At 59.1% G+C, this 13,802-nt stretch overlaps 1 protein-coding gene across 1 annotated transcript; it reads left to right on the forward strand.

The window, feature by feature from the left end:
- Positions 1–4,061: 4,061 nt before the first annotated feature.
- Positions 4,062–8,629, forward strand: LOC117640967 (transcription factor ETV7). The gene is made up of 3 exons (XM_034378026.1): positions 4,062–4,278; positions 6,283–6,378; positions 7,316–8,629. Exons 2-3 carry the CDS (start codon positions 6,285–6,287, stop codon positions 7,531–7,533), a joined length of 312 nt encoding a protein of 103 aa, XP_034233917.1. The 5' UTR covers positions 4,062–4,278; positions 6,283–6,284; the 3' UTR covers positions 7,534–8,629.
- Positions 8,630–13,802: the final 5,173 nt, after the last annotated feature.

The raw sequence follows: 13,802 nt of genomic DNA on the forward strand, positions 1-13,802 counted from the left end.
TATTCCAAGCTGTACTCCCATTCATGTGATTGGGAATTAGTATTTCCCCTGAACGGAGGAGGTGTCAGATGGGTTGAATATATTTGATTGGAATTTATTAGTATAGGAAATTGTTGTTGAAACGTTTAGCTAGGTACGTTGTATACCGAATGGCTCGGCAGCATAGGCCGGTAAGCCTTAGCAGTGACCGTCGGTTCAACTCAAGCATAGGCACCGATTTTTGAGGACTTTTTTTTGCGTTCAAGGGTTGAACGCGCCGTGCCTCCCCATACTGCAGGTTGTTTGTTTACACGCCCTTGTTGCTGTCATTGGGGGAGGCGGAAACGTGCCAACCCAGGAGGAATAATGCGAGCGGATGTGGTGGGGGGAAGGGGGGGGACAAAGGCCGCGTTCGGGGTTGGAAGGGCGGACGCCGGGCTGCGCAGGTAGAGCCGCGCTGCATCGGCTGCATCGGCTGCATCGCACTGCAGCAGCCTCGCAGAGTCAGGTGCAAAAAGGATGACTTCATTCAGGACACCGTTTCCGTTTTTTGCCGCTCGTCTCCGTTCGACAGCGCGGAAACATTTGATTGGTTCGCGCTCGCGAACTGAGCGGCGGCACGGTGTTGTTGGGGAGAGAGAGTGGGGGGAATGGCATTGAAGCTCTTAGAATAACGAGATTGCCCGACAACGACGACGGTCCTGGCGACCTCCTCCAGGGCGGGGCGGCGGCGGTCGGGGGCGTCTTGGAGGGGCTCACGGCGGGGGCAGGAAAGCACGTCCATGTCCTGCAGGACGCCGCCAGGACGCCGCCAGGACGGCTGTGAGAGCGCCCGCGACGCACCGACGCGAAAAGGCCGGGGAAATGGGAGCAATTAATTAAGACTATAGTGATGAGAAAGGAAACGGAGGAAGAAAGGGAGGAAGATGCGGGGGCGGCGGGGGCGTGACTCCTTCCCACGAGCAGGCCCCCCCGGGCCCCGCGCCACTGGCCAATTTTCCCCCAGGTCCACGACGACGACGTCGCAGACAGACGGACCGACAGACGGACCGACAGACGGACAGGCTATTGGGGATTATGTAATTTCCACGCCGCCCGGGCCCAAAATTTTTAGCAAAAATTTACCTCTCGTTTCCGGCGACTCGCAGGGCCCCCCTTTTGCATCCACTGGTCTGTCCGAGGCGGCATTTTGCTTAGAGAGCAAGGTCGGACCTGCCAGCCATGCCTCTGTTACCCCGGACTGCCGATTATATTTAGTTTGGGAGCAGTATTGTCTCAAATTGGCCAAAACGCCGAATGTCTTAAAAAATCATGGGTTTGGGGATTTTAGCAGCCACTGCGCTGATCCAGCGGGCCATTGCTCCCTCAAGGGCAATTGGTCTTTGGACTCCTTTAGCATTCTTTCGTGCGATTACGCTAGTTTGGGAGCAGTTTTCTCAAAGTGGCCAAACGGCCAGGTCAAAGACTGTTCTGGAGGCGTTGCAGCCATGGCTAGACTCGACTGCCATTTTGTTCACGGTGTCTATGAGGTCCTGCCCAATTGCTCTTAAGAATGGACGAAATACAGCCTTCAGACGCAGTCTCAAAGGTCCAAAACAACGATTTTTCAAAGACATTCTGACCGTTTGGCACTTTGAGACAATACTGCTCCCAAACTAAGACGAAATCACACTCCGTAACAAAGGCAGCTAAAGGAAGGGTCAAAGACCAATTGCCGTTGGCGGAGCAATCCCCGCCTCGGTCAGACGCAGTGGCTGCTTAAAATGGCCAAACACGATTCCAGCATGTCTGCCGGCTTGGATTTGACGCAAGTCTGCTCCCAACTGCGAATACACCTGCCCGATATATATGGCAGGAAATCGCTCAGGGGCCGGGCAGGCCGGCCGTGTACTTACGCGACGTTATGGGTATAGGGCCTTTTACTGCCGTTTTCCTTTCCCCCGGTGGGTGCTGCCCCTGCTGCCCCTGCTGCCCCTGGTGGCGGTCGTCTTTAACGAGGTAATTGAGACATTTTTCGGCCTGTAAACCCCCGTGAGGGTAACGCGTGTCGAACGCACCGCACCGGGGGCCGTCCCGCAACGCGGTGGTCCAGGCCGGTCCGGGCGGGGCTTGGCCGTGCTGGACCGCGCCGCCCCCGCTTCGCCTGGCTTACGCGCCGCCCCCGACTGCATCCTGTTCTGGTGTTCCACCGGTGTTCCGGAGCCGAGGCGCATTCCGAGGTGGTATATGGCCCCCGCATTATTCAAACGAGATCATTTCACTGCAGGCCGGCCGGCGGAGGTGCAGCGTGGTGCAGCGTGGTGCAGCGTGGTGCAGCCTGGTGCAGCACGCCGAGTGCCTGTAGGTGCAGCAGCGGCCGTGGCGGCGAAAGAGGCCGCCGAGGCCGCCGTGTGCGTACGTACGTAGTGGGCGCGGTGGGCGCGTAGTGCTCGCATTCCTGGCCCATTATTGGGCTGACCTGTAATGACCACCTCGGCGATGGCTTGCCCGGCTGCCCGTCAACGGAACCCGCTTCGGGCCCCTGCCCGCGGGGTGCTGCGGTGCTGCGCTCGGTGCAGCAGTCCGGTCTAGCCGGCCTGCTCTGCCAGTGCACTGTCCGGCCGGGACGGTCCGGGACGGCTAAAGGGATTAACGGTTCGGCATTAGTCGGACATGACGGACTCGTCGATACATCACTGCAGCTCCATTCTCGCTGTCTGCCTCGGCGTGCCTTGGACGCCACGAGGCTGGGGCTTGCTTGGGGCCCCCGGCGTGGGGCTTCGGCCGACAAAGTGCGTCCCCCAGGTTTGTTCCACATTTGCTCCACGATGGCCCGTCGGTTGGCCACTCCAGGCCGCCGCCCCCGGCCGGGGCACGCCGGGGCCTTCTGGTGGCGCGGCACTCCGTGGCACTCCGGGGCGCTGCACCCCGACTGCTGACGGGCACGCCGCTTCCGGTGGAGGTTCTGCGGAGCGGATGACGGAGCGGATGGGCGCAGCGAGCAGACGAGGCAGACGTCGTGGAGAGGAAGGGAAAGAGCGGGCTTGGGCCTCGGCTTGGGCCTCGGCTTGGGCTCGCTCTGCTCGCTCACCATCTGATCTGGCGCTTCCGGCCCTCGCACACCGGGATGGCGGCCTGGACGGCCTGGACGGCCAGCTCGCGACTCCCACGCGAGGTGCGTCGCGAGCCCCGCCGCTCACCTGACGGCCACCGCCACCGTGGCCGCCGGAACCAGTGTCGCCCGCGTCCCCTACAGCGTGGTCAGCATAACCGCCCTGTGCAGTGCGGTGCAGTGCGGTGCCTCTTCTTCGGACCTTGGCACTGACGTGCGAACACACGCACGCGAGAATGAATGAATGAGTGAGTGAGAGAGTGAGTCACGGCGCGTCCGCTGGTTGGCGGCAATCGGCACGCGCGTGACGTGGTGCGGTCGCCGCGGTCGGCAGACGGCCGGGGTGACTAAGGTTGGGGATGATAAGGCGCGGCCACGGCGACGAGGGTCATCGCCACCGCCAGCTCCGCCAGCCACTACGAGCCCCGCCAGCGCTGTGTGGGGCCGAAGTGCGCGGCGGATGCAGCGCGGGGCCAGTGTGTGAAGGCTGGCACCTAGACGGCGCCGGGCCGCAGAACCTGAGACTATCTGTCGTGCGAAACCAAGCCGCCGCCTCAAGGCCGCGTGTGTGACGGCGACGACGACGGCGACGGCCCGGTCATAGAGTTGACGTCGTTGACGAACGGACTGCATTCTGCGCTCCTAAGGCACGAATGCACCTCCCCCCTCCACCTGACCCGCTCCCGCCGCTCCCCCGCCCCGCCCCCTTCTTAAGGTGGCTCGACACCAGCGCGCTCTGGCGGCAGCCGCACGGCCGCGCCGCCAGCCAGGGCCGCCAGGCAGGCATACGGGCGCGAGTGCAGGCAGGCCAAGGCAGGCGGGCAGCCGAGCTGGCGGGGGCCCGAGCAGATGTTTTGGTCGCGGGGCCCGCACCACGCTGCGCCACCCTCCCCTGCCCTGCCTCGCCTGGCTTGGCTGCTCTGGCTCTGGGTCGGGGACGGGGGGAGGCAGCCGCCCCGCCACCGCCCGCTCCACCCGCCAGCCACCAGCCAGCAGCCAGCCAGTTCAGTTGGTTCCAACGCGCCGAGTCGATCGGTCGTGCCGACGCGCAGTCAGCGCCACGCTCCCGTTGCCCACGACGAGTACCTCGCGTAGTGCCTCACTTGGATTACACACCAGTGCACCCCGCTGCCCTCGCCGTCGACGCCGTCGACGAGCAGCCCTGTGGATTAGCCGAGCCTTCTTCTCCTCCTCGCCTGCTGAGCATTGTAAGCATTGACGCAGGCTTTCAGCTTTCAGCGCGCCCCGCCCCGCCCCGCCCCGCCCCGCCCCGAGCCCTGGCCGCGCCTGCCCCTCTAGGTTCACCGAGGTTCACCACCCCCCGGTGGGGCGGGGCGCGCTGCCGTGCTGTCGGGTCGGGTCGCGCGGAGGGGCGTTTCCCCTGACCACCCCTGTCGCGCGGTTCGATCCTCTATCCCCTCGCTCCGGGCTGCGGGTCCTCGGCGGGTCCTTTGCGCGGGGCAGCCAGGCGCAGCGGCAACCGCGGCGGCGCAGGGAAGGGCAGCCGTGCTGTTCCTTGTGAAAGTTGAACGGTACCCTACCAGCCTGTGCTGCGCAGCGCAGCCATGGCAGCGCAGCCCGCAAGCCTAGCCAGGCGGGCAGCACGGGAAAAGTCGGCCAGGCAGCCAGGCTGCCACAGGCATTCCATCCCGACGGGATTATGCGGCTGGATCAGGACCCTGCACCGAGCTCCAGTCACGACCGAGTCCCGTTGCTCGCGATTTGGCCGCGTTGCGCGGTAGAATCCCCGCAGCACCGCGCAGCAGGCCGTCACCGTCAGCCCCGAGGTGCCTTGATAAGCCGCCCCCCGGCCGCGACCCCCGCACTCCAGGACGCGCCGTAGTACTCGGGTGCAAGCGCCCCGCCAGCCAGCCCGCCCAATCGGGAGCAATTACGTGACGCCCCTGTCCGGGCTGCTGCCTGGAGGCGCGCTTCGCAGCGTCGCAGCCTCGTGGCGCCTCAGCCGCCTCGGCGCACCCCCTTCGGCGGGTGCCCCCTGCCCCGTCTCTTGTCTGCGCAAATTGAAGAGAATTGAGTTGGCTCGGTCGCGTCTGCCAAGTTTAATGGCTGCTGCGGCGGTGGTGCACGCATCGAGCACCGACGACGACGCGATGACGCCGAGCGTCTTGGGCCGCGGACGGGCATGGCGCCCGGCGCCCCGCCCCGCCCCGCCCGCCCGCCCCGCCCGCCCGCCCCGCCCGCGACGCCGCCGCCGGCGTCTGTACCACAACCTTGACGGGCTCGGCGGTGGTCGAGGTTGCAGAGGAGGGGCGCGGGGCGGTGCGGGGCGGTGCGGGGCCGTTCGGCCAAGACACACATCTTGGAGGGCACGGCACGGCGGCGCTTAGAGTCCGCCGAGCCGCGCCTCGCCGCCCCGCCCCGCCTCACAGCGCCAAAAATTTCCAATCCGAACCGGCTGCGAGTCGTCCTGAACTCTGAGCCTGGCAGCCTGGCAGCCCCGGCCGTGCGTGGCGGTGAGGGCACTCCTGCAAGGCCCTCCACTCGACTGATAAGGTGCGCCAAGCACGCCGCCTCGAGACCTCGTCGAGTGCATCGATAGCCACTGATAAGCTCCTGCACCACTCCTGCACATGTGCCGCTCTGCCGCTCCCACGAGTCCGCGGGCTGCCCCTCTGGTGCGCAATTAGCCACGCTGTCGCCGTCCTCCAGCCAGCCAGTCTCGGCCACGGCCTCCTCGAGGTCCACGAGCGCGGCCTGCAGCCTGCAGCAGGCGCGTGGTGCTCGGTCCAGTCACCTGCTTCCTGCGGTGCAGCGCCGCGCTTCGGGCCTTCGGGCCAGTCGGGCCAGTCGGGCCCCGGGGCGGCCTGGCAGGATGCAGCGTGCAGCACGCCGAGCAGGGGTGGCTGGTGGAGCTGGCGGGCTGGACGGACGGAAGGAGTGGCGACGTCCTGTTCGGGGTGCCTCCCCCTCCCCCTTCCCCCTCTGTTGGCTTCCGGGGGATATACACTCCGCGCGGAGCCACCCCGCCCTGCCCCGCCCCGCCCCGCCCCGCCCCCCGCGGTGCCGATGTAAACACAGATGTTCTAGCCGGATTCTTTCGCGGTCCCGCTACTCGCCCGAACGGCCGTGGCGCGCGGCCACGCGGCCACCGCACTGCAGGGCCTAACTGACCGCAACACGCTGTTGCTCCTCGCTGTGCTTTCTCGACGAGACGCTGTTGCTAACCTCCACTTCTTCTTCCTCTTTTGCAGAGATGCAGTTGAAAATGGGGGTGCAGACGGAGCTCAGATCATGGGAGTGGAAGACCTGCCACGCTCCGACCTACCCGGAGCCCGACCTACCCAAAGGTGAGCTCTCGATTTTGACAACGACTTGCCGGCGAGAAGGACAGGGTTTCGAGTTTGAAAGCCCGAATAACGTGGCTGGCGATGCCAAATAAAAGCAAGGCGCGGCGGGGCCGGCAGGCCGGCGGGGGAAGTCCATCGGAGAAAGTTTTCCCAACGCCGCGCCGCGGCGCGTGGCTCTGGCTTTGGCTTTCACACTCTCAGCCGCGCGTGCGCGGATCGGGTTTGCGGCGGCCCGGGCCGAGTCACTGCAAAAAAAAAGACCGAGATAAAAACATAAAACAAACTCTTGAAGCTTGTCGATTGTGCGGGCTGTGCGGGCGTTTACCCCGCGGGGGGAGGGGGGAGGGGGTCATAGACGCCGGCAGCGCTCCGCCGGTCCGCGGCTCCGCGGCCACCGAGACCGCCGCGGCGAGCCCCTAATTGCCAGATCGCGAGGCTCACTGACTGCCCTTCCTTCCGAAAGGCAGCGCGGCGTGTCCGCGACGCGGCGGGGCGCGGCGGGGCGCGGAGGGCACTCCGTGGGGCGGATGCGGCCCGAAGCCGCCTTATGCCGCGGACCTGGGGAACGGCTTCATTCTGGAAACGCGCGCCGCAAGGTGCATCCAGCCCGCCCCAGGCCCGCCCCATCCAGCCGCGCGTGGCGTGGCGGCGTGGCGGCGTGGCGTGCAGTGCGCACGCATCCGGCGTCGCGGTCCGCCCCGCCACTCCCCCCTCGCCCCGCCGCCGCGCCGCTCTTTGGCGGAAAGGCGCGCGGAAACCGGAAGCGGCATAAGAATAAGAATATGAGGCGCGGCGGCCGGAAGGGCCGGAAGGAGGCGGCGGCGGCAGACGACGTGTGGGAACACTGGGAACGCGGCGATTGTTGGCCGCGGGTTCGCGTCCCGTTGGCGGCTTCGAGACACTCTGACTAACGTGGCCGTTCTTGTTGTGTTTGCAGACCCGCGGTGCTGGTCCCGGTCCGACGTGGCCACCTGGCTGCACTTCATGGCCATGCTGCACCACCTCCCCTGCGTGCCCGTCGACCGCTTCCTCATGAACGGCAAGGCCCTCTGCCTCATGTCCATGGACATGTTCCTCGGCAGGGTGCCCCTGGGCGGCAAGCTCCTCTACAAGGACTTCCAGATCCGGCTGGGACGCGCCATGTACTCCAGTTGATCTGTCTGTAGTTGTATCGCCATGTGAGAGTGTGTGTGTGAGTGCGCCTATTCGTGTGAGTGTGTGTGACTGAATGATGTGTGCCTAATTTATGGTTTCTCTTATTGTTTAAGTTCAAGTGATATATTGTGTACGCACTGTGTTGAGGTGGCACCAAACTTGTTTCATTGGAGAATAGTTGGTAGATGCTGCAAAGTATGAGTTTATATGTGTGCGTTGTAGCACTTGTGTTATCATGGCTCTAGGCAATGCAATGCACAAGTTCACTTATTACAATTTGTGATAGTTTCTTTTGCTTTGCAGTGACAAAACGCTCTCGGTGCTTTCCCTCTCAGTGTACTTTTCCGCTACGTGATAGTCCACTTTTGCAATTGTGAATAATACAACTGTGACAATTGTATCTATTTCTATGCTTGTGGACGTGGCATTATGTGATATGTATAGAATTGAACAGTGTTGGATTCTTCAGCATTACTGTAGTGTTCTGCATTTTCCTTATTGATGAGTTTATGTTTTTTTGTACAATATTCCTGTAAAGAGAGATGCATTTAAAATTATTTTATTACCAGGATTTGATGCACTGGCAGCTAAGGTACATACATATCAGTATATTATGTAACTCCCTTTGAAGAATTTCATGACTTCAGTTTATGACTCCAAGGGAAGAACAAATAATAACTTGAGGTGTGCATCTAGTCATTAATTAATATGGTTGATTCATACAGACAATTCATTCATGTACGTAATATGGCTCTAGAGTATCAAATCAACTGTTAAATTTTGTTTTCATAAATTGATTTTGTTTTTCCTTTTCTTTTTTTGCATTTACTCTGGCTGCGCTATATTTATCTCTATTGTTGTTTAGCTGCATAATGGTGTGTGAAGAGATGATCAACATGCTCAACCCATTGGTTTCATCTTATGTGACTTAGGATGGTAGATTCATTGGAAAAGATAAGTAATTTATTAGTTCTCTGCCACTTTCCCTGTTGTAAATTTCCTTTCAGTATTTATGAATAATTTAAACTAAATGTATGTCTTGTGACATTACTGTAAATACCTTGTCTAGTCAATACAAAAAATTTGGAAAGATTAACATCTTGTTACTCAATGTTCTCATCCCTCCAACAACCGAACATATGCAACAGAGCCAACCAAACCACAGCAGAAATGACAGGAGTAGATAATATTTAATGTGTCATACTCCTGACTCATAAAAAAACACACATGCAAAAAAAAAGATATGGGATATAACAAGCTTTAATATGAAGTCCCATTCCGATAAAAATAATCGTCACTGAGTCCGTCGCTATCTGTACACATCACACTAACGTACCTCTACGATTTAAAACAAATATGAACGAATCACTGCCAACGCTGTCAAAATAAATGTCAACGCGGAAATTAGACGAGTCGATCTGGGAGGACTGCATTGAGCTTCGGCGCAATCGTCCCGTGGTGAAAAGTACGCGATAATGATCCGCTCGATCACTGGGTAGGCAACCCATCTGACTTGGCCGCGAGCCTCAGCCGGGGGCATAGGCGACCCATCGCACCGGGCCAGCACTGCGCCACCGCCGGGAGCCTAGGCAACCCAACCGCCACCCCGACGGTGCCGCCGCGGGCGAGTGGTCGTTGTGCAGCGCCCGCGCCATCTCGCGGACGTTGCTCGAACTCGGAGCGCTGGCGGCTGGTTTCGCTTAGTTGCGCTGGCCGCCGCCAGGTGGCTGCCCCGCGCGAGGCTAGCGTCCTGCTAGCGCAGGGCGGGAACGCGGGAACGGGCGCGGCTTCTAGCCATGTTCTAACGGGCTGCGGGCGCTGCGGGGTAGGTCCGCACCGACAAGCGGCCAAGCCACGCCGCCGCGGAGACAGAGCGCGATTAATCCACCTGTCGGGGCCCACCGCGGCACCGCGGCTGGATGGTGATGAGTGGATGTCGGCCTGCCAGCCGAGCGATTCTGCAGTGTGGCGGCCACGGCGGCGTCGCTTCGCTCTCCCTCGCACTCGCATGGCGCGCTCCGAAGGGGCGCAAGAGAGACAGAGCGACACAACTCTGCCCTGGCCGCGTGCCGCCGCGTGCCGTGTGGTCGTGGCCAGACAGAGCCCCGTCACACCGCTTCTCAGGACGGATGGTCGAATTAATTTCGGAATACTCGCGCGGGCCCGGGCCGCCGGCCCGCCTAGGCCCGTCTGCACAACAACAGCGGCGGCAATTACCCGATTTGGGAGGCTTGGACTTCCCCGCCTGGCCCAGCCTTCCACCAGGGAGTGGGGAGTACACTGCAAATGGACCGTGTCAGAAGACGAACGTCAAGGTGCGAGGAGGCTGTGCTCGCAGCAGGCAATCGAACCTTTTCGAACCGCAATTTTTACACGCTCTGGACATGGAGGCAGTCAGAGGCATGAGGGCGTACTCTCATGCAGAATAAAAGCAGTCGCCTTCTTGCTCACAGAGTAGTGTCTGAATTGTCGGAGCAATACAGCCGGGACCGCGATGTCTTACTCAGCTAGTAAGGACTGTTCCCGGTATACGTACCTGGAACCTGGAACCGGACTGACTAAGGGAACAGTGGCGTACAGTCGTGAGGCAGGAAGGCAGAGGCAGGGAGGCTGGCCGTCCGTGTAGTCTGGGATAGTCTGGACGCTTCTGATCAATATTCCACGCCCCGCCCGTTGCCATTACGTTTCGGCTTGACGTGGTTGGCCGGTTAGCCAGTTAGCCGCTCCGATGCGGGCAGTACTACTACTTTGGCGTGGGAAGCGGGGAGGGGGGGGGGCAGGTACAATCCGCGGGTACCAACAAGTTGCCGTACAGTTCATCTAGCAAGTACCCACCGCCTACGGGAGTAGAACTGTAGGGCCTAAAATGGTTTGAGAGGTTTTGGTAGTGTGGGCGCGGTCGGGATGGGTAGGCAGCAGCAGCCCTCGGGCCCGAAGAGTTAGTTCTACTACAGGGCTGCAAGCACACTAGCGGGAACGCACGACAGCTGTCGACTTCCGTCACTTTCCTCGGCGGAGGTCGTCGTCATGCCAGTGTCGTACCGCTGCGCCTTCCCACGACCACCGCGACTGCCGCGACTACCGCGACGACCGCGGCACATTGTACTTAGTCACCAGAGGACCAGTCAAGCCCCCGGCCGGCCGCAGACCACACACGCCGACCGCGGGACGCGCTGCAGCGCGTTGCACTGTTGGAAACATCAAAATGATGGTACTCGTCCTCCGCCGAAACTGCTCAAAAGCAAAAGGGGCGAGGATTACGTGTGGTTACCATGATATTCAACAAATGGGGCTGTTTGACTTCGCGGACGGGTTTCGATCATCGCACTGGGAGATCGCCGTTGAAGAATTGCTCCGCCGAACAGCGGTGCGACTTGTCTCAGAAAGCTGCAGACCGACTCCGAGAGTCGTTTTCGTCGCTCCGTCTCTCTCGCACCCGTGAGGGGTGAGTGCAAAGAGAGACAGAACGACGAAAACGACTCTCGGAATCGGTCGGCGGGAGTAACATTTTGAGAAATGCGCTGGCCGCCGGTCGGCGGGGCGCCAGCAATCAAACACCAGCGCAGCGAGCACAGCCACCTCGTTTGTTTTCCCCCGCGCCTCACAAAGCAAGCTGCGAGCAGCGAGCGCGCCCATCCATTCCCCCGGTTTCGCCAGTGTAGTGTCATGCTAGTGCTGCGGAGGGGTTTCGGCCTGCGCCCTCCCTCACGCCCTCGCGGATCAGCCTGCCAACATGTGTGTCCGGTCGCGTCGCGCAACCGTCCGCGACGTCGCCGTCCAAGTCACCGTCCAAGTCGCCGTCCCCGCCGTCGGGAGATCCTCTTCCTCGGCCTGTCTGTTTGTAAACACGGCACTGCACTGGGAGGGGCGGTGCAGCGCGCGGACCTGTGCCAAAGCAGGGGTGTGCCCCGGCCGTCACCTTCGGCAGTGACTTTGATGTCGCGCGGAAAAATATTAGCTTGCACATCACTATGGGAGATCAGGCTCGGACTGGCCCCCAAAAGGCCCCAGCAGATAAGACGGCAAAAGGCCCCCGATCATCATAGTTTTTACCCTTCATGACCAACTTTGTGAGTCTACCGCTCCCACACAAGTTGCGGTCAATAGCCTAGGCAAAATCGTTGTGGTCAACGTCTTCCCGATACAGGGCATGAAAGAGTAGGGTCTTAAGAATACTAGGACGTCGAGGGAGGCCTTTTACGGCTACTAGATTGGACACAGTGGCCCCCCAAAGTCAGCAAAATCGGCAAATTTCCGAGATTCGACCACTTTTTGACCAACTTTGGTCCCAAAATCGTTGCGGTCAAAGGCAAAATCGTTGTGGTCAACGTCTTCCCGATACAGGGCATGAAAGAGTAGGGTCTTAAGAATACTAGGGCGTCGAGGGAGGCCTTTTAAGGCAACTAGATTGGACACAGTAGCCCCCCAAAGTAAGCAAAATCGGCAAATTTCCGAGATTCGACCACTTTTTGACCAACTTTGGTCCCAAAATCGTTGCGGTCAAAGGCAAAATCGTTGTGGTCAACGTCTTCCCGATACAGGGCATGAAAGAGTAGGGTCTTAAGAATACTAGGGCGTCGAGGGAGGCCTTTTACGGCAACTAGATTGGACACAGTGGCCCCCCAAAGTCAGCAAAATCAGCAAATTTCCGAGATTCGACCACTTTTTGACCAACTTTGGTCCCAAAATCGTTGCGGTCAAAGGCAAAATCGTTGTGGTCAACGTCTTCCCGATACAGGGCATGAAAGAGTAGGGTCTTAAGAATACTAGGACGTCGAGGGAGGCCTTTTACGGCTACTAGATTGGACACAGTGGCCCCCCAAAGTCAGCAAAATCAGCAAATTTCCGAGATTCGACCACTTTTTGACCAACTTTGGTCCCAAAATCGTTGCGGTCAAAGGCAAAATCGTTGTGGTCAACGTCTTCCCGATACAGGGCATGAAAGAGTAGGGTCTTAAGAATACTAGGACGTCGAGGGAGGCCTTTTACGGCTACTAGATTGGACACAGTGGCCCCCAAAGTCAGCAAAATCAGCAAATTTCCGAGATTCGACCACTTTTTGACCAACTTTGGTCCCAAAATCGTTGCGGTCAAAGGCAAAATCGTTGTGGTCAACGTCTTCCCGATACAGGGCATGAAAGAGTAGGGTCTTAAGAATACTATGACGTCGAGGGAGGTCTTTTACGGCTACTAGATTGGACACAGTGGCCGCCCAAAGTCAGCAAAATCAGCAAATTTCCGAGATTCGACCACTTTTTGACCAACTTGGTCGGAAAATCGTTGCGGTCAAAGCCAAAATCGTTGTGGTCAACGTCTTCCCGATACAGGGCATGAAAGAGTAGGGTCTTAATAATACTATGACGTCGAGGAGGTCTTTTACGGCTACTAGATTGGACACAGTGGCCGCCCAAAGTCAGCAAAATCAGCAAATTTCCGAGATTCGACCACTTTTTGACCAACTTGGTCGGAAAATCGTTGCGGTCAAAGCCAAAATCGTTGTGGTCAACGTCTTCCCGATACAGGGCATGAAAGAGTAGGGTCTTAATAATACTATGACGTCGAGGGAGGTCTTTTACGGCTACTAGATTGGACACAGTGGCCCCCCAAAGTCAGCAAAATCAGCAAATTTCCGAGATTCGACCACTTTTTGACCAACTTTGGTCCCAAAATCGTTGCGGTCAAAGGCAAAATCGTTGTGGTCAACGTCTTCCCGATACAGGGCATGAAAGAGTAGGGTCTTAAGAATACTAGGACGTCGAGGGAGGCCTTTTACGGCTACTAGATTGGACACAGTGGCCCCCCAAAGTCAGCAAAATCAGCAAATTTCCGAGATTCGACCACTTTTTGACCAACTTTGGTCCCAAAATCGTTGCGGTCAAAGGCAAAATCGTTGTGGTCAACGTCTTCCCGATACAGGGCATGAAAGAGTAGGGTCTTGAGAATACTAGGACGTTGAGGGAGGCCTTTTACGGCAACTAGATTGGACACAGTGGCCGCCCAAAGTCAGCAAAATTAGCAAATTTCCGAGATTCGACCACTTTTTGACCAACTTTGGTCCCTAAATCGTTGCGGTCAAAGGCAAATCGTTGTGGTCAACGTCTTCCCGATACAGGGCATGAAAGAGTAGGGTCTTGAGAATACTAGGACGTCGAGGGAGGCCGTTGGCTGCAACTAGATCGAAGCAGTGGCCGCTCAAATTCAGCGAAAACGGCCACTTTCGGAGATTCAATCACTTTTTGACCAACTTCGTGACGTTACTGGTCACAAAT

This window comes from Thrips palmi, unplaced genomic scaffold (assembly GCF_012932325.1).
Source record: "Thrips palmi isolate BJ-2018 unplaced genomic scaffold, TpBJ-2018v1 HiC_scaffold_15, whole genome shotgun sequence".
NCBI lineage: Eukaryota > Metazoa > Arthropoda > Insecta > Thysanoptera > Thripidae > Thrips > Thrips palmi.